At 40.7% G+C, this 18,288-nt stretch overlaps 1 protein-coding gene across 6 annotated transcripts; it reads left to right on the top strand.

The window, feature by feature from the left end:
* Positions 1–1,177: 1,177 nt before the first annotated feature.
* Positions 1,178–13,254, top strand: LOC115678567 (protein PHOTOPERIOD-INDEPENDENT EARLY FLOWERING 1). Of its 6 annotated transcripts, none has more exons than XM_056315060.1 (21): positions 1,178–1,376; positions 1,703–1,803; positions 2,147–2,227; positions 2,408–2,515; positions 2,657–2,737; positions 2,835–2,923; positions 3,063–3,202; positions 3,275–3,336; positions 3,980–4,115; positions 4,303–4,374; positions 4,446–4,519; positions 4,605–4,736; positions 5,278–5,317; positions 5,497–5,570; positions 6,261–6,323; positions 6,406–9,484; positions 9,593–9,657; positions 9,739–9,806; positions 10,129–10,897; positions 11,570–12,090; positions 12,402–13,254. In XM_056315060.1, the coding sequence occupies exons 2-21, from the start codon at positions 1,744–1,746 to the stop codon at positions 12,844–12,846; spliced, it is 6,159 nt and encodes a 2,052-aa protein (XP_056171035.1). In that variant the 5' UTR covers positions 1,178–1,376; positions 1,703–1,743; the 3' UTR covers positions 12,847–13,254. The 6 variants fall into 6 exon arrangements, with proteins under 6 accessions (XP_056171035.1, XP_030457824.2, XP_056171034.1 ...); XM_030601964.2 differs by having other exon boundaries at positions 3,263–3,336; positions 5,278–5,316; positions 5,502–5,570; XM_056315059.1 differs by having other exon boundaries at positions 3,263–3,336.
* The last annotated feature ends 5,034 nt before the right edge of the window (positions 13,255–18,288 follow it).

Genomic DNA, 18,288 nt, shown 5'->3' with positions numbered 1-18,288 from the left:
CTAGAGTTTTTCTCCATAATTTGGGTATGCCTAGCGAGTAGCAAGTGAGTGAGAGATACATCGAAGGGAAGGTTGAACTTAAGCCTAATAAAGGGTGAACGAGTCAAGGAAAGCTTAAATGGCGCACAGTTGCGATCTCAAGTGCGAGGCCCGTGCCACGTAACCTAAGGTGAGTAGCAAGCTCCTCGTATCCTCAAGGCATCTCCCATAAATCTTCCCAAGCCTATATGCCGCTCGTTCTATGTTCTACTTGCCTGATTGTGCTGCCGATTGAAAAGCTCGTGAGGATAGCTTTCAGACGAGTCTAATATTGATAAGGCAATTTGAAAAGAAAGAAAAAAAAAAACATAGACTCCAAATTTTAACATAACCTGGGGTGATTTACTCGAGTCTAGGAATCGAACATGGAACTAATCGTTCCGAAGCCATAAAAAAAATATAAAAGCCCTTATTAGACCATATCTAAGACTTCCGAAAAAGCCTTGTTCGATTCCGGAAATTTCTTATTATGACGAATGTCTAACCGAGCCTTTTCCGTCCGCAAGCTCACAAACCCGACTCGCATCATGACTCCCCCGCTTGCTCGGCACGAACTTCTATTTTAGACATAATCACTCGAAAAGACACGCTCTTCACGTGAACTCCGCATCTCCCGGCACCCCGGCCGGCCGGTTTCCTGAGCGATCTCAAGGGCGCGCCCCGTCCCGGAAAAACCCTTTAACCGCCGACTACAAAAAAAAATAAATCCGAACACCACAGTCATCATCTGAAAGCCTACCAACACATGCATCATTCCATCACGGGGTACGCAAGAGTAGGAGGAGGAGGAGGAGGAGGAGGAGGAGGAGCTAATCCAAAGACTTTTCCAGTCTTCATTTCTCTCTCTCTCGCTCTCGCTCTCGCTCGTATTCCATTCCGTTTTCAGGGTGTGGTGTGCTCAAAAGATTAAAGAGATTTTACAAAGCCCGGTTTTTTAAGCCTCCTCTCTTTCTCTCTCTCTCTCTCCTCTTCTTCTAACCCCACACACCCTCTCTCTCTCCTCTCCTCTTCTCCTCCTTCTCCTCCTCCTCCTCCCTTCTCGCTGCCGCAGCACAGTCGCACTGTCGAGCTCCGCCGTCGCAACCCTCGCCGCCGCCCCCCCGCCCGCCCTTCCTTCGCCGGCCCTCCTCCTCCCCGCTCCCGGTCTCCGGCCGCGGCTCGCGTGCCGCGCGACCCAGCTCGCAGCAGCCCAGCTCCGCTTCTCTCTCTCTCTCTCTCTCCCTCCCGGCGGCGACCCAGCTCCGGTTTTCTCGTTTTTGTAGCAGCCCGCCGGCTCTGATCGCCGCCGGTCCTTGCGGCTGCCGGGCCCAGCTCGCCGAATCGCTCTCGTAGCCAAGGTGAGTGTGTCTCGTTCCCCTCCTTCTGTGTGTGTGTGTGTGTGTGTATGTGCGCGCGCTTGTCAGATCGTGAGGAACGTTGCTCCGGCCGTGCGGATCAGAAAAGCCACTGCCTTGGCCTGCGCGGGGCGGTGTCGGGGCGGATTTTCTTCCCGCCGCGCCGCACCGCGCCCATCCCTGTCTACGGCGTCGCAAATGGGTGTCTGGGTTTTAATACAATTTGGCGTGGCATGAGGGAGCACGGTCTTCTTTTATTCGTTAGCGCCTTACGTTAAAAATCATTGAGCCTGACGAGCGCTGTTATGACTTTTTGATGGCAAATGCAGATGTTGCTGCCTTCCACCGTGCTATAGGTTGAACTATAACCATGGCGTCCAAAGGTCCAAGGTCGAAATTGGATCATGAGACAAGAGCTCGGCGCCAAAAGGTTAATATATTATGGGATTTGCTTGATCATTTTCTGTTGAATGTATTTATTTTGGCGAGTTACATAGTCGGGGTACATTCACAGTTCTTTATTCATGAAACACATGGCCAAGTTGCCCAGATGAACACTCACTCTGCATAATGCGATATAGATGTTTACTCGGAAGGAGGAAATGTTAATGCTTTTCTGGTTATAAGGCAGATATTTATGCAACTGCATGATTCATTTGATTGACAGGGGCTTTTCAGTACAGGGACTGTTGGTAGCTTATCAGTTATTTGCTCGTAATTTGCATAGTTTATCAGTTTCAGTCATTGACATATGGTGTCACTTTAAATGCTAGGCACTTGAAGCCCCCCGAGAACCTCGTCGCCCTAAATCTCACTGGGATCATGTTTTAGAAGAGATGATCTGGCTGTCAAAGGTAAAAGAACATTTTTGACTTACTTACCTGGTTGATGTTTTCCTTCACCGCAGAACTCTGTGGGATAAATATGAGGTGTTTTGCTTGGGGCGATTGATATCACTCTTGCAAAAGATGTTGGAATGCAGTAGATTGGTTGAAATGCATTCATATCATGTTAATTGAACTGCTTACATGCAGGATTTTGAGTCTGAGCGTAAATGGAAACTAGCTCAAGCAAAGAAGGTTGCCATAAGAGCAAGCAAAGGCATGTTAGACCAGGCTACCAGGGAAGAAAGGAAAATGAAGGTTTTGCCTTTTTGCTTAGGGTTGCCATTCTTTGTTGTGATCTTCTTCTTCTTTGAGGAAGGCATCGTATACTTGTTGGTTTATGAAAAGGAACGCTTCAATGAACATTGGTTGGTTGACTATGTTTAATTTTGATGTCAGGAAGAGGAACAAAAATTGAGAAAAGTTGCTCTTAATATTTCAAAGGATGTGAAGAAGTTTTGGATGAAAATAGAAAAGCTGGTAGGTCCATCCAGCGTGATTTGATCTCTCTCAAAGGGACACGTTTTTCTCTCTTTTGAAAATTATCTGGGACTTGTACCAACACCCTTTTTTGTAGGTGCTTTACAAGCATCAGTTGGAGGTTGATGAGAAACGGAAGAAGGCGCTTGATAAGCAGCTTGAGTTTCTATTGGGCCAAACTGAGAGGTAAACGTTTCACATATTTTCATGGATATGTGAAACTGTTTGCGTATGATGAGATTAATAAGCTTGCTTTGAAGGACGGGCATCTTTAGAAGATTCAGCTGATATTGATGTTTGTGTGTGCCATTTATTTTTATTTTAGGTACTCAACAATGCTGGCAGAAAATCTCACAGATGCATGTAGAACCTTGCAACCAAATAATACCGAGGAGCATCAGCCAAGTATTTCACTTGAGGACGATGATGAGAATTTGACTATTGAGGGGATGGAACTAGATGCTGGTGAGGAGAGGTTTTTAAGTTGTTTGATTTTAACTGTCTGTTTATTAAGTTACATGTTAGTCTATTATGCAGAATCTCGTCCAGAAACTGCAAATGTTGATGAAGATTTTAGTCTACAAACCGAAGATGAGTTGGTGAGGATTTGCAAGCTTTAATTATCTGTATAGAGGCACATAGCATTTGGGATTTGCAGCTCTTGCTCTCTCTGTGCCTCTTTGCATTTTGTGCTGTGGAACATTATTTTGTATGCAGTAGTGAGCAACAGTCATTTTTGGGACCACTGAGGTGCATATACTGTCATTTTCTTAGTTTCAGGGCTTGAGTACCACGTAACTTGTTGAGTTGCTTTTGAGACAGACTGATTGCTTTCCCCCTGAAATGATTTACATTACTAAACTGGAAGAAAGAGTTTGATGTATTTCTGCAAATTTTCCTGATGACTGTGAAATGAATTGCATGTTTTAATGGTAACATTAGCATTCATTACTACTTTATTGCAAATGATGTCTCATAGTGGAAATACAATTTCTTATGCACTATAACTGTATCAAATCTGATATATGATTACTTGCATAGACATGGACACTCTCACATTGATTAGGACCATTTCAACGTCTCTATTTGTTTGTACAGAAAAGAAAAGTTCATAATCCGTTGTCCTTGATGTTATTTGTGGATGTTGGAAGAGTTTCAGCTTATTTTGTGCCTAAAATTTGATTTGCTTCTTCCATGAATGTCTAATCTTGTAAGTTCTCTTGGTGGATGGTGATGTTCTAGGAGGATGATGAGCAAACTATGGAGGAAGATGAGGCTCTTATAACAGAAGAAGAAAGGAAAGAAGAATTGGAAGCCCTGCACGAGGAAATGGATGTTCCACTGGAAGAGCTACTTAAACAATATGTTGCTGAGAGAGGTAAAATTTTTAATAGTTGAAATTTTCTTTTTTAAAGAATGCCCTTAGCCGACGTGTTGTTCCGGACGAATAAAAATTTGCTGATGTTTCTATAACACACATGAATTGTTCAGTTATTGATGGATAAATGCTTGTCATTTTCAACTAATTTCTAGTTTGTTACATGTGTTTGCTCATTTTTTTTCAGGTGATAGGGATAGTCCAGGAGGAAGTGAAGATGTGGCTCAGCAAAACTCAGATGAGAAAGATCAGGATGAGTGTAAGATGCAGCTCATAGCGCATTTTTACTTGTGAACTTTGAATATACCTGATGCATGAGGTATTGTGCAGGTGTACAGAAGGATCTTTCCGCTGCTGGCAAGACAAATGAAGACAGCTCTATTGTAGTTACTGGTCGTCGTTGTGTAAGTTGTATGTGTTTATCGTTGCAGTTACTCAGTTGCTGAGAAATTTATGGCTCAACATGAATGTCATCTCTTTTATCTTCAGGCTGAAAGTAATGGCAGCTTAAGTGTACCGAAAAGCCTTGTTTCTGAGATGGTGACCTGCGAAACCGAAAGTAGTTCCAAAATTTTGGAGAATGACAAAGATCATGTGCATTATGACTTTCTTGAAGAACAGGTTCTCTCGTCTGTTGCCTAGATGTGATGGCTTTGTAATCATTTCCTATCTATGGTTTAGTTTTGGAATTGATGGAAAGTTTTTTAGATAAATCTGTTACTCCAGCTGCTTGCCTTCAAAGTTTTGAATCCTGTGGTGATGCATGACCAATGGTGAATCTATAGTAAAATTTGATGGTGTTTTAGTGGCATTAAAGATAAGAAGTTCAAGGGGTCTCTAGACTCATCTTTGCCTCAATATGCTAATTTTGGCTTTGATTTTCTAATTATCATGCTGCTCTCATGGCAGTTGTTGTGGGTCATTGTGACTTTCCGAACTTCTATGTGCATTCTTCTCTTGCACTTATGGTTTTCCAAAATTAATTGATTTAAACTTGTAATTATGGCCTTTATTGCTTTGCATGAAACTACTGCCTCTCTCTCTCTCTCTCTCTCTCATATTTCTAACACGAGTGCATTATACGTCATCTAATTTATCTTTGTAATTATCTTGACAATCTTGTATAAGCTGATTTTGCTGAGTTATCGCTTGTGGGATGTAGGAAGATGGCGATTATGTCCTTGCTGGTGGAGAGGACAAGGTATATCTGTTAATTTAAAGCCTTTGTATCTGTATACTTGCTTATTGAAATATGCATTAAATTATGGTTAAGCTCTCCTTTCTTTCTGACGAGATTGAATTAGGAACTGGAGTTTGGTCAGAAGTTGCTGTCAAAATTTATATATTTGTAACCTACAACCTCTTGTTCTGCACTTTCATGCTCAGGATGATGAAGCAACCTTGTTAGAAGAGGAGGAATTGGCAAAAGCAGATACATATGATCCGATGGATGAGGTGGAGAGTGCTGATTTGCTTTTACTTTATTAACTTTGTCCCTTTTTGGTCATTGGAGAGGAGGTTTGCTTGTCCAAACTCTTTGAGTGTGTTTTTTCATGTTTTTCTCCCTTGAATTACTATTATGCTTGACCTTAAAGAGAATTTGGGGTTAAATTGGATTAGAATTTACCCAAGATGTTACCTTTGTAGAGTGAAATAAAGAGGAGGATTTCTTATTTCTTCATGTACTTTTTTTCCCTTTGAAGAGTTAACTTATTTGACAATTGAATTTTTATGAGATTCTAGGTTCACTGCACAACTTCTAATGTCAGGTAGCTTTGACTTTTTCTTTGGCTTTAATTTTCAACTTGAGTAATAGCTTACTTTTACAATTAATTGACTGTGGCTTATCTTGAATAGTTTTAATAGTAAGTGGCTCAGTTTTGAATAAGTATTACATCTTTACATATGAAGTTATTTCATCTTTCTTTTACATTTTTTCAAAATTAAAACAATTTTTTCTACTAAAAATAATAAGCGATGAGTCAGAACTTGAGTTGGTTCGCCCAGCTTCTGACTTAGCTTCTAGCTTTGTGCTAGAACCATACATTGGGGGTAAAAAAAGCCTCTAAACACAGCAGTGAATTTTTCTTTCAGATATTTAACTTTCTTAGGTTTTTTAATCTTGAAAGGTTTACTTTTTCACAGATTGCGTTACTGCAGAGGGAGAGCGAGATTCCCGTTGAAGAATTAATTGCCAGGTATAAGAAGGTAGGTTGGAGGATTTTCTGTATGTAGATTGGTAAATTTGCTTTGTTATTTGAGTATGATGGGGTCATGTTTGATATGCTAGGACATTGACAATGATGCTGTCTCGGAGGATGAATCTGAATATGCCTCTGCTTTATCTGAAGATCTTGAAGATGCTGCAGGCCCCAATTATGAGGTACCATATAAGGAAAGCATGTCTGAAAGTGATGGTGAACTTCATGCAAATTTGTCAGACTCTTCTCCTGGAAAAGAAGCAGAAGCCGTAGAACCGAATGAATCAGAAGTCAGCGAGAGTGATAATAGAATTGCAGATGCCGCAGCAGCTGCAAGATCTGCCCAGCCCACAGGCAACACATTCTCAACAACCAAAGTGCGCACAAAGTTCCCCTTTCTTATCAAGCACCCACTACGCGAGTACCAACATATTGGCTTGGATTGGCTTGTTACAATGTATGAGAAAAGACTGAATGGGATTTTAGCTGATGAAATGGGTCTTGGAAAGACGATCATGACCATTGCACTGCTTGCACATCTAGCTTGTGAGAAGGGAATATGGGGCCCACACCTCATTGTAGTTCCAACAAGTGTGATGCTAAACTGGGAAACCGAGTTTCTTAAATGGTGTCCTGCTTTCAAAATCTTAACTTATTTTGGAAGTGCAAAAGAAAGGAAATTTAAGAGACAAGGTTGGCTGAAACCCAACTCCTTCCATGTGTGCATAACCACTTACCGGCTGGTTATACAGGATTGCAAAGTCTTCAAGCGGAAGAAATGGAAGTACTTAATTTTGGATGAGGCTCATCTAATTAAGAATTGGAAGTCTCAGAGGTGGCAGACTCTCTTAAACTTCCACTCCAGGCGGCGCATTTTGTTAACTGGCACGCCACTGCAGAATGATCTTATGGAATTGTGGTCTCTTATGCACTTTTTAATGCCTCACGTCTTTCAATCTCATCAAGAGTTTAAGGATTGGTTCTGTAATCCAATCTCGGGAATGGTCGACGGACAGGAAAAGGTAAATAAAGAAGTTGTTGATCGCCTGCATAATGTTCTTCGTCCATTTATACTCCGCAGGTTAAAAAGGGATGTGGAGAAGCAGCTTCCAATGAAACACGAGCATGTCATATACTGTAGACTTTCAAGGAGACAGCGGAATTTGTATGAGGACTTCATTGCTAGCTCTGAGACACAAGCTACTCTTGCAAATGCAAATTTCTTTGGAATGATCAGTGTTATAATGCAACTTCGCAAAGTATGCAACCATCCTGATTTGTTTGAGGGCCGGCCAATCATTAGTTCCTTTGACATGAGTGGCATCGTTACCCAATTGAGTTCGTCTGTATGCTCCATTTTATCTACTGGACCCTTCTCTGGAGTGAACCTTGAGGGATTGGGGTTTTTGTTTACTCATCTTGATTTTCACATGACATCATGGGAGAGTGATGAAGTTAGATCCATTGAAACTTCATCGGACCTAATCATAAACAGGGTCGATCTGAATTACCAGAATGAAGATTGGTATTGTCCTAGAAGAGACCGGAAGAGGTCACATCAAACAAACATATTTGAAGAGATCCAAAAGGCATTATGGGAGGAGAGATTACGAGAAGCGAAAGAACGTGCTACTTCTATTTCTTGGTGGAATTCGTTGAGATGCCGGAGGAGACCCATGTACTCAACATCACTGAGAGAAGTAGTTACAATCAAGCGCCCAGTTTATGATATTCACCGTCAAAAGGCTGATCAGTCATCCTATTTATATTCATCAAAGCTTGCTGACATTGTTTATTCACCGGTAGAGCGCTTTGAGAGGATGACTAACTTGGTGGAGAGTTTCATGTTTGCAATTCCAGCAGCACGGGCCCCAGAACCTGTTTGCTGGTGCAGTAAAAATGACTCTCCTGTCTTCCTGCACCCGAGTTATGGTGAAAAGTGCTCTCAGATCTTATTGCCTCTTCTATCACCTATTAGACCAGCTATTGTCCGCAGGCAAGTATACTTTCCCGACAGGCGACTCATACAATTTGATTGTGGGAAATTGCAGGAGCTGGCAATCTTGCTTAGGAAGTTGAAATCTGAAGGTCACCGGGCTTTGATTTTTACCCAAATGACCAAGATGCTTGATGTATTGGAAGCTTTTATAAATTTGTATGGCTATACCTACATGCGATTAGATGGCTCCACCCAACCGGAGGAGAGGCAAACTTTGATGCAGCGCTTTAATACAAACCCAAAAATATTCCTTTTCATTTTGTCAACCCGTAGCGGAGGGGTTGGTATTAACCTAGTAGGTGCAGATACGGTTATTTTTTATGATAGCGACTGGAATCCAGCAATGGATCAACAAGCACAAGATCGATGCCACAGGATTGGACAAACTCGTGAGGTGCACATCTATAGGCTAATTAGTGAGAGCACCATTGAGGAGAATATATTAAGGAAAGCAAATCAAAAGAGGGCTCTTGATGATCTGGTCATACAGAGTGGAGGTTACAATACTGAATTCTTCAAGAAGCTTGATCCTATGGAATTGTTTTCAGGTCACAGGACTCTTCCCTTTAAGCATATGCAGAAGGAAAAGAACAATACAAATGGTAGCGAGGTTTCTTTGTCGAATGCAGATGTTGAAGCTGCTTTAAAACAAGCTGAAGATGAAGCAGATTACATGGCACTTAAGAAAGTCGAACAGGAAGAGGCTGTGGACAATCAGGAATTCACAGAAGAAGCAATTGGCAAAATGGAAGACGATGAGTTTGTAAATGAGGATGATCTCAAAGATGATGAGCCCACAGATCAGGTTGGCCAGATACCAACTCTAAACAAGGAGGAGGCACTGATTAGTGGAAGTGATTTTAATGAAGATGGAGCTCTCACTCTTGCTGGTAAGGAAGATGATTTGGATATGCTGGCTGATGTTAAACAGATGGCAGCAGCTGCTGCTGCAGCTGGACAGGCAGTTTCATCTTTTGAGAATCAATTACGACCAATCGATCGCTATGCGATGCGGTTTTTGGAATTATGGGACCCTATCATAGACAAGAGAGCTGTGGAATCTCAGGTGAGGTTTGAGGAGACTGAATGGGAACTTGATCGTCTAGAGAAGTACAAGGAGGAGCTGGAAGCTGACATGGATGATGATGAAGAACCTCTTGTATATGAAAGTAAGTGATACCAATGTCCTCTTGGTATATTGTGTTATAACCCCAAAATTGAACAGATGCTGTATAATGTTGTGCCTCTCTGAATTCAATATGTTGTCTTGATACTAGACTGGGATGCTGATTTTGCGACCGAGGCGTACCGACAACAAGTTGAGGCATTGGCTCAACATCAGGTTGGTATCAAATTGACTAATATCGTCCATCTTATCCACTTGGAATCAAATTAGTTGGTCATTTTACTGTACTTTCTGCAGTTGGAGGAGGAGCTGGAATTGGAAGCAAAATTGAAGGAAGATTTGGATGATGAAAATTGCGATGATAAGTAAGTTGACAAGTAAATCTTTCTTAGAATTTATGATCTTCACCCTCTTATTTCTTCAGATTAAAGAAAGTGGTTTGAATGCTGTACGGGAGGGGTTATAAAGGACTAGAGACAGTAAAATAGTACTGTGTACTAGTTACTTTCGCCCCTATCTGAAAAAGAAGGAAAATGGCTAGAAGTATACAAAGTGGTTCACCTTTTTGGCATTCAAAGTTTGTGAAGTGAATTTGCTCTCTCTCTCTCTCTCTCTCTCTCTCTCTCTCTTTCTCTCTCTCTCTCTCTCTCGTCAAACTATTTGTGATTGAGCTATATTTATTTGCAGGATTGAGCATCCTAGGGCCTCCAAGCCGAAGTCAAAGAAGAAAGCGAAAAAGGCCAAGTTTAAGTTCCTGAAGAAAGGCTCATTGACTTCTGATGGAAAGCAATGCAAAGGCGAATCTCCGGAAGAATCCATATACTCAGATGATGACATTATTTGCCTTGACATTTCAGATGGAGAATTGCCTCATTCAACTATGCAGAAGAAACGTAAGAAGTGTGAGCTTTTTGAGGACACTGATGAAGAGACTCCTTCCAAGAAGTCCAAGAAACACGACCCTCCTGGAAGTTGTGTAGATTTGGATTGCAAGCCATCTGGTAAAAAGCATGAGGAATCTGTGGACTCGAAAATGTTAGATTACATGGATGTTGACCGCGAGCAGAAAACAGTTAGCAGGAGCCGGATGGGAGGAAAAATCTCCATTACATCATTGCCAATAAAGCGGGTGTTCATGTTAAGACCAGAGAAGTTAAAGAAAGGAAATATCTGGTCTAGAGATTGTGTTCCATCTCCCGATTTGTGGTTGTCACAAGAGGATGCAGTATTATGTGCTATAGTACATGAATATGGTCCAAACTGGAGCCTGGTCAGCGATGCACTATATGGGATGACTGCTGGTGGATTTTATCGGGGAAGATATCGAAACCCTATTCATTGTTGCGAGAGGTTCAGGGAACTTATTCAGAGAAATGTTTTATCTGCTATGGACAACCCTAACAACGAAAAGGCTGGCCATGTGGTCTCCGGAAAAGGTTCTCTCAAAGTGACAGAGGTAACCTCCGATAATCAATCCTTCGCTGATTTTTGTTACCCCCACCATCTGCCAAAAAAATCTCTGTTAAGTTTATTTTTCCTTTGCTTCCCCACCTCCTCCCCCTCTTTTCTCCGTTTCCTGGCATTTTTAGACATTCTTATGTCACGCGGATCGAAGTGTATTGTGCCTTTTGTTTACTTTCTCGTAGATAGTTCTCTACTTTCCATGGCACTGCATAACTTGTGATTCCTTCTAGGAATTCCCAGTGGCAAAATACGTTTGATCGAGCTTAGTCAATGAGTGTATTATGCTTGCTAGACTGTATTGTCCTTGAAAAGTTTGAGGCACTTGTGTGAACCAATTCTTTGTTTATATTTTGATGCATAATCAATGGGAAGACATTCCGTATAGTGCATTTTAATAAGATAACCTCCTATCTCCGAATGTAGATGTTTATATATCTGTAATGTGATTTTATAAGTTTACTGTAAGCTTTGCTTTCCATATATATCATGCTTTTAATCCATGAGAGACTCTTGATTGTTTTCTGTAAAATTATTTTGTAGTCTTTGCTGAATAAACAGTGAATCAGTAATCTATGATTGAAACTGAAAATCTTGCAAATGAAGTTAGCTATTGCTTAGTCTCTCTTAAAATTAGCCAACCTCTCTTTCTAATTTCCTGTTGCAGGATAACATTCGAATGCTGCTGGATGTTGCCATGGAGTTGCCAGATAATGAGTTACTTCTTCAGAAGCACTTCACTGCTTTGCTCTCATCGGTTTGGAGGGTGAAATCTCATGTTAATGGCCAAGAGATTCTCTCATCTCCCAGAAATGGCTTGTACTATAGTAGAAGCATTCTTGATTCTGCTATCAACCATTCTTCAAGGAACTCCAAACCTGAAGCTGCAAGGAAGGTTAAAATGACTAATTTGATTCTGAGTAGGAAGTTAGTGGCAGATGCACTAGATGCTGTTGGTCATCAGAATGAGATAGCGTGCCCCACTGACCAGGGAGATGAAGCTTCAGCTATTGAAGAAGGTTTGGAAGTTAGCCTGGAATTCCAGCAGGAGAAAGATGACTTGACCATTCCATTGCCATCCTTTCTGAAGCTATCGATATCTGGCTCGGTTCCGTCATCTCCCGCAAGCAATTCCACTGGAGACAAATTTTTAAAATCATCTGGGAACATGGCAGAATGTCGTTTCAGGTAGTCATTTATTTATTAGATCGGGTTTGGAAGAATTATATAATTACTCTCCAGAGGTCATAGTCAAGTGTTTTATGTACAGTTGGTCTTTGAAGCGATGCATTGCTGGCTATGTTTGGTCCTGAATTGATGCCAGAGGACCACGATAAAATTTCTCTGATGCAAATCCTCTTGATATGATATGAGAGCTGATATAACTGGTTATTCTGGTTGTATAGATAACTTGTGATCATTGCATCCTCTTGTCGTGCTGTTTTGTGTTAATCTCTTGTTGCGTAAGTAATGATTTGTGTTCTATTTGATTTTTACAGGGAAGCATCGAGAACTGGTGGTGAAGGAAGTCTCAGTTGCTTGACCTCTGGTCTCTTGGCAACTGATTTCAAGACCCGATCAGCACAGAAGCCACAGGTTCTGGGAAAGCACAAGCTTCCTGTAACCGACTCGATCAAGCCCGCTAAGTCGAAGTTGAAGAAAACAAACATGGAGTTTGGCCTTACTAACCGGCCAGTCTCTGAGCCACAGCCCCTGCCAATGCAGATGGTATCAGTTGGAGGCTCTAGTGCACGGTGCGACTTTTCCAGCCCCTCTTTTGATGTTCAGGTGCATAACCTCGAGGACGATATGCTTTTAAGGATGGACAAAGAGCTTTTCTTGGAACCAGAGAGCTATGATATGGTTCAACATACCTATGTTCCTGATGTAATCTCGGACCTAGATGATTGTCCCTTGTCGCCAGAATACACCGATATTGGCTAGGGTTTTCTGGTTACAAGAGGCCAAATTTTACAAAGCTCGCATAATTTTTGGAGAAGCCCAAGTTTCTCCTGTCGAACGAGTCCTGGTCGATGGACAACGCGCCCCTCAAAGATGAGGCGCCCAAGCTTGCGATCGGGAGCACTGGTGGTGGAAATGCAGCAAATTCTTTTGGCTCCGCTCATGTTATTTAACCTTTTTTGAATTTTGTGACAAGTAGGATCTGTAGATCTGACTGAGGTAACATGGGCCTGATCCTGGATTAGATAGGACACACAGAAATCTAACATCTGACCTCCGTTCAATTTTTTTGACGTGGAACTGTGCTCCTATTCCGGCATCTGATGTATTTGTATGAGCGCAGTTTACATTGAAGGTATATTTACAATGGCAGTATGATTATTTCATGCACATTTGAAAATTCTCTCTCTCGTTCTGTCTTGATCTCTCTCCTGAGTGCACGCTCAACTTCAGACCGCACGACGTTACTCATACCTCAATCGAGTTGAATCAAGACAATGCAGTGCTAAAGGTTTAGGAACACAAATCTATGTAATTAAACTTTTCGAGATCACGAATTATAAAAAGATAAATATATGGTTAAAATTTATTTACAGTCACAAGCCCAGTTCAATATTCCAAGCTATGGAGTTCGTCTTAGCATCTACATGGGATCTGAAGGGGATTGTCAACGTTATACTATACAGATCTAACAATCCTAATGACATTCATTCTAGTAATTTTGGTTAGGTAATAGCAGAGACGAGATTTACTTTCAAAATTAAACTGAAGATCATCATACATTGTGAAAGCATTACGTGTTAATTGGATATCTCGTTTTAGATCATGAATCAAGTTGAATTAAATTGTAAAATATGAATCAAGAATCTAATCGATCCACTACTAACCTTGCCTACAACATATTCGCGTGATTTGTTATGTAACGAGTCATAATATAATATTCAAGTAGCCACAAATTCAGGCTCGTAACAAAAAAAAAAATTGTATCATAGATACAAAATATGCTCAAATTCTAGTCAACAACTAATACTTGCAGTTTTTCCTCCTATGTATCCATCTTGTTTTCCCTCGGATGATGATCTACAAACCATTCCAATTTCAACCCAATGTACTTCTCAATTTCCTGAGTGAAGTTCGATATGTGAGGACCCTAGTTAGGGCGACTTTAAACCTCATTGATCACCTTAAGAGCGCCATCTTCACCGACATGCAGGAAAATCCTCGTCCTCGATTCGAGCTTCTCGTCAACGTCGTCCTCTTCCTCGAATCTGGCGACCATCGCGTACAGATCCAAGCCAAGGAACTCGGCCGGCGACAGGGTGAACGGCGGTTCGATGACTAGGTCCTTGTTCATGGGGGCGGGACGATTTTGGCTCGGCTCCATCGCCATCGAGTGGTGACGACAATCTTGGTGGTGGTATGGTAAGGAAATACTCCTATCTTGATCAAGTACATGCTTTTATAGCGAGGTGAATCCTTGACAATTAAGAAAACTAAGTAGAGAGTTGTACTTCGAAGAAGGAAATATTTCCTTTTTTGTGCTTCCTAAGAAGGAAATATTTCCTATTCCCAATTTAAGGGAATATTTTCTATTTCCTAAATCATATGTTATATGCTCAGGCCGCTTTTTAGTTTGTCATTTAATTCTTTTTTTTGTTTTGTTTGCTAGACCATAATCGAAAAGGGGACCGATCGATGATGGTGTTTCTTGAAGAATTAGGAAAAAAATTGATTTAATTTACCCTTTTGAGATCATGAAAGTGTGAAAATAGATGTATATGATTTTTCGGGCAAAAAAAAAAACACGATCGCTAATTACGATTTTACTCGTAAATTATAAATAAAATAAATAGTTAAGATTTATTTTTCAGTCAATACGCCATGATTGTAAAAATAGTTAAATTAAGAGAAGTCATTGTGATATCCAATTTCTGTTGTCTTAATTACTCTGAAATTTAAGAATCATATCATCTTTTGAACTCCAGTTCAACATCCCACTTTAATGTCTTACCATATAAATCTAACGATACTTATTGGATTCATTCTAATGATTCTGATTAGGTAATAATGGCCATGTGAGATTTCCTAAAATTGAAGATCATCATTAGTCAACAAGTTTCCATAATCTTATAGCAGTAGTCGGTCTTCTAAGAAATTGTGACACCCCACATCATTAAAACAAATTAAAAGCCGTCTATTTCTAGGTAATAAGAGCAAACCGAAAATAGTAAATATATACTATACACCTTATTCTTACTCATGATTCGTGGAAAATTAATTGTCCGAAAGCATGTTCCTCGATAAAGAAGATGAGCCAACGGAAAACTTTTTCATTTCCTCGATAAAGAAAATGACCCAGAGGAGAAATTTTTCGTACCCAAAGAAAAATCAATACTGAAATTCGGGAAAATGACTGTTTCATTTGAAAAACATAAATTATTTTTCTGAAATATGACTCAATGTTCACCATTGCCAGATTGTCTGAATTGATCAAACCCAGGCACACGACTATCAAATCCAAGACCCCAATGCTGGGGCTAGGGTCCGAACCGCCCGGACTTAACCATTTTCATTAGATTTATTGCAGTAATTTTGGTTAGGTAACAGCAAAGATGAGATTCACTTTCAAACTTAAAACTGAAGATCATCATACATTGTGAAAGCTTTACATGTTAATTGGATATCTCATTTTTGCATTACATGCTGTTAAAGAGTTACATCATTTGAAGCATGAATATCTGTAACAAAGTAAAAATCAGGAGAATCGATTGTTCCATATTGAGTTGGTGAATTCAGCAATAATTTGATGAAAGCCTATACGATTAAGTGTTTCGCATATTCATTCGATAATTTTGGATTACTTAGGCCATGAATCGAGTCTAATTGAATTGTAAAACTTGAATCAAGAACCGATCCGCTAATAACCGCGCCTACAACATACTCATGTAATTTGTTACGTAACGAGTCGCAAGGAATTCAAAGTCATAACATTAAGAATTTGTATCATAGGTACAAAATATGCTCAAATTCTGGTCAACAACTATACTTGCAGACATTATTTTTTCCACCCATGTCTTCATCTTCTTTTTCCTCAGATGATGATCCACAAACCCTTCCAATTTCAACCCAAAGTATTTCTCAATTTTCTGAGTGAAGTACGAAATGTGAGAACCCTAGTCAGGCCTGCTTTGAACCTTCTCGATCACCTTAAGAGTGATATCTTTGCCGAAAAGCCGGAAAACCCTCGTTCTCGATGCAAGCTTCCTGTCGACGTTGTCCTCTTTCTCGAATCCGGCGACCATCGCGTACAAATCCAAACCGAGGAACTCGGCGGGTGACAGGGTGAACGGCGATTCGATGATCAGGTCCTTGTTCGTTGGGGCGGGACGATTTCTGCTTGGTTCCATCGCTAACGAACGGCGACAACAACCTTCGCAGTGGTGTGGTGAGTGATGAATGAATGTATCAAAGAGTTTGGAGATACTATTATCTTGATCTAGCCCATGCTTTTATAGGGAGGTCAATCCTTGATTATTAATTAAACTAAGTAGAGCTTTAAATTTCCGAGAAGGAAAATATTTCCTTTTTTGTGGTTTCTAAGAAGGAAATATTTCTATTTCCTATTTAAAGAAAATATTTACTATTTCCTAAATCATATGTTATTTGCTCAGGCCTTTTTAGTTTCTGTCTTTCAATTGTTTCTTCTTATTCTCTTTATGGATGATGGTGGTTCCTAAAGAATTAGGAAATTAAATCGACTTAATTTAACTTTTCGAGATCCTGAAAATAGTGTATATGGTTTTTCCGGCAAAAAACAACACGATCGCTAATTACGGTTGTAGTCGCGAATTACAAGTAAAATAAATGGTGAAAGATTAATTTATGGTCAATACGCCATGATTTTAAAAATAGAAAAATTATGATGAGTTATTGTGATATCCAATTTTGTTAATTAATTACTTCCATTTTTAAGATTCCTATCATCTTTTGGACTCCAGTTCAACATCCCACTTGTTATCTATACATGATTGAAGGGTTTTCCATTTAATGTCTTACTATATAAATCTAATAATACTAATTATATTCATTCTAATGATTATGATAAGGTAATGGCCATGTGAGATTTACTAAAATTGAAGATCATCATAGTAAAATTTTTTCCATAATCCTAGTAGTCGTTGGTCTTCTAAGATATTCTGACACCCATCATTCAAATAAGGGAAAATACCACCAAAAACCCCAAACTATGTCATTTGTGACAAATTTACGAACTTTTTTGTGACACGAAAAACCCCAAACTATATCATTTGTAACACATTTACCCCACAATACTTTGGCCCATGGAAATTTTCATCTTTTTCCTTTTTTTTTCTTTTCTTCTCTCTTCCCTCCGCCGGCCATGGCGGAGAAGCCGGCGAGGGCAGCCTCGCCGGTGCTAGGTTGGGCAAGGGCTACCTTGGCCGAATCTGGCGAGGGTGACCCTTGCCCGACGCTAACGAGGGTCGCCCTCGCCAGATCCGGCGAGGGTAGCCCTCGCCCAACCCAACGCCGGCGAGGACCGCCCTCATCGACTTCCCTCTACCATGGCCGGCAGAGGGAAGAGAGAAGAAAAGAAAAAAAAGGAAAAAAAATAGAAAAAGGAAAGGATGAAAATGCCCATGGGCCAAAGTATTATGGGATAAATGTGTCATAAGCGGCATAGTTTAGGGTTTTTGTGTCACAAAAAAAGTTCGAAGTAAATTTATCACAAGTGATATAGTTTATGATTTTTGGTGGTATTTTCCCTCCAAACAAATTTAAATCCATGTATTTTTAGGTAATAAGAGCAAACTGAAATATGGAAACTACACGGCTCGCTCCTACTCTCGATTTGCGGAAAATTAACCGTTCGAAAGCATTTTCCTTGCCGAAGAAAATGAGTCGGTGGAGAACCCTTTTCATGCTCGGCAAAAAACCTGACTGAAATTCGGTACAAATGACCGCCTCATCTAAAAACCGGGAAACTATTTTTCAGAAACGCAACTTGGACATTCGCCGCTGCCAGGCTCGGAGCCGGGACATTAGCGCCCAGCCGGGTTCCCCCCAACGGGCCGGGGACCGGGGATCGGCAATTCCGATCGGACCGGCCAGCACCGGTCCAAGGCCCGTACCCGGAAATCGGCCGAGCCGGTTAAGCGGGCCGGGCCGGGGGCTTCCACTCGCAAAGCCTCATGGGCTCCAAAAAGAAGGCCCAATCTTCTCTCAAGGCCCAGGCGCCGCGACGTCGTATCGAGGTCTGATGACGACAGTCAAAATCTATGGATCTTCTTCCACGATCTATCTCAACCGAGATCATCAGAACGACAAAAAACAAACCCTAATTTCCCAAAGATCAGATTTTTATCTTCCCTTTCGTTAAATTATATATACTCTCTCTCCTCTCCC

This window comes from Syzygium oleosum, unplaced genomic scaffold (assembly GCF_021117445.2).
Source record: "Syzygium oleosum isolate NSW1041296 unplaced genomic scaffold, Sole_v2.1 Sole_v2.10, whole genome shotgun sequence".
Classification (NCBI taxonomy): domain Eukaryota; kingdom Viridiplantae; phylum Streptophyta; class Magnoliopsida; order Myrtales; family Myrtaceae; genus Syzygium; species Syzygium oleosum.
This window is presented reverse-complemented; position numbering and strand designations above follow the sequence as displayed.

What these genes read in the sequence shown, in the direction of transcription:
- LOC115678567 (XM_056315059.1), top strand. Translation starts at nt 1,744, where the DNA reads ATGGCGTCCAAAGGTCCAAGGTCGAAATTGGATCATGAGACAAGAGCT. An exon ending in AGATGATCTGGCTGTCAAAG is followed by an intron (nt 2,228 to 2,407) that starts GTAAAAGAACAT and finishes GCTTACATGCAG; the next exon opens with GATTTTGAGTCTGAGCGTAA. An exon ending in TAGTTACTGGTCGTCGTTGT is followed by an intron (nt 4,520 to 4,604) that starts GTAAGTTGTATG and finishes TTTTATCTTCAG; the next exon opens with GCTGAAAGTAATGGCAGCTT.